Raw genomic sequence first — 1,244 nt, 5'->3', positions numbered from 1 at the left:
ACTCACAAATTCACGTTTGCCAGGCAGGCGCTGTGCGGCTGAGCTAAACCCCAGCCCCTTTGTCCTTTTGACAATAACAATAAGAGGGCGTGGATTTGAGTCTCTGGTTAGTTTATTTTCTGAGGAGTAAAATTTTTAGTATCTACTCCCAAAATGATAAAACAGGAACATTTCATCCTAGGTTAGGAAAGTTTCCACAATTGTTCTGCCATTTGGTCTGAATCAGAGTGTCGAGTCGAGCTGTGAGGACTAAGTCCAGGACGACTGGAAAAATAAAAACAGTGAAAGGCGAACCCAGGACCAGAGAGGTGCTTCCAAGGAAGGAGAGAACGGAGGAGGCGACTGCAGCTCAGAACAACATGGGCTCCTGAGCTGGGAGCCTCTTTCTCTACTTTTTTCTTTTTCTTTTTATCTTTCTTTCCTTCCTTCCTTCCTTTCTTTTTAAAATTTTCTTTCTTTCTCTCTTCCTCTCTCTCTTTCTTTTTGACAGGGTTTTTCTATGTAGTTCAGGCTGGCCTTGAATTTACTATGTATCCCAGGCTGGCCTCAAAATTGTGGCAATCCTCCTGCCTCAGCCTCCAGCATGCTGGGATTACAGGTGTGCACCACCACTGCCTAGTTTAGGGTTCTGTTTTGTTTTGGATAAACAGTAACCCCGAGGCCAGAATAATGCTGGCCTACACCGCTGGCCTCCCAGTTGAACCTGAGGGCCATGTTTGGCCCCTTCAGGCGGGGTCACCACCCCTCCTGCAATCTAGGCTGGCCAGGCTGTGGGGAGTCACCGCCCAGTGACCCAGAAAAGCCAAGCCCGGTGGGATGTCCACGCTCTTGGGAGCCGCCTCTGCTCTGGGGCCTTGCAGACTCTGGGAGCCCGGCAAGGGACACAGGAGGTCTAGGGGTGGCGCCCACCCGTGACCACCCCGTCCTCCTCTCACCCCGACTCACCCTCTGCTCCCACCCCCAGGGCAGAAGCTCACCCTGCACCCCAACTCCTGACTGCCCAGATACCTGTTGCACCCCGAATCTCGGCTGCACCCGATACCTGCTGCACGCACATCCTGGGCTGCACCCTGTCTCCGGCCCGCACCCCATACTCTGCCGCCCGCGGTCCCCCGCCTCCCCGGCCCCTCCTTGCCCCTCCCCGTCCCCCCACCCGGGCCTGCGCGCTCGCGACGCCATGGGCAGTGGCAGCAGCCGGAGCTTCGGGGCGCAGAGGCGGCGGGGACCCCACAGCCCCGCGGCCC

At 56.4% G+C, this 1,244-nt stretch overlaps 1 protein-coding gene across 1 annotated transcript in view; it reads left to right on the top strand.

The window, feature by feature from the left end:
* Positions 1-571: 571 nt before the first annotated feature.
* Positions 572-1,244, top strand: part of Cys1 (cystin 1) — a gene marked incomplete in the record, with an annotated part of 5,543 nt that continues 4,870 nt past the window's right edge. The window contains 1 exon segment of the mRNA XM_013504397.1: positions 572-1,244. Coding sequence (XP_013359851.1) covers positions 713-1,244 — 532 coding nt within the window.

Source organism: Chinchilla lanigera, unplaced genomic scaffold (genome assembly GCF_000276665.1).
Source record: "Chinchilla lanigera isolate Chin_1 unplaced genomic scaffold, ChiLan1.0 scaffold00086, whole genome shotgun sequence".
Lineage (NCBI taxonomy): Eukaryota > Metazoa > Chordata > Mammalia > Rodentia > Chinchillidae > Chinchilla > Chinchilla lanigera.
Note: the sequence above shows the minus strand (reverse complement) of the source record. Positions and strands in the feature narration are given on the sequence as shown.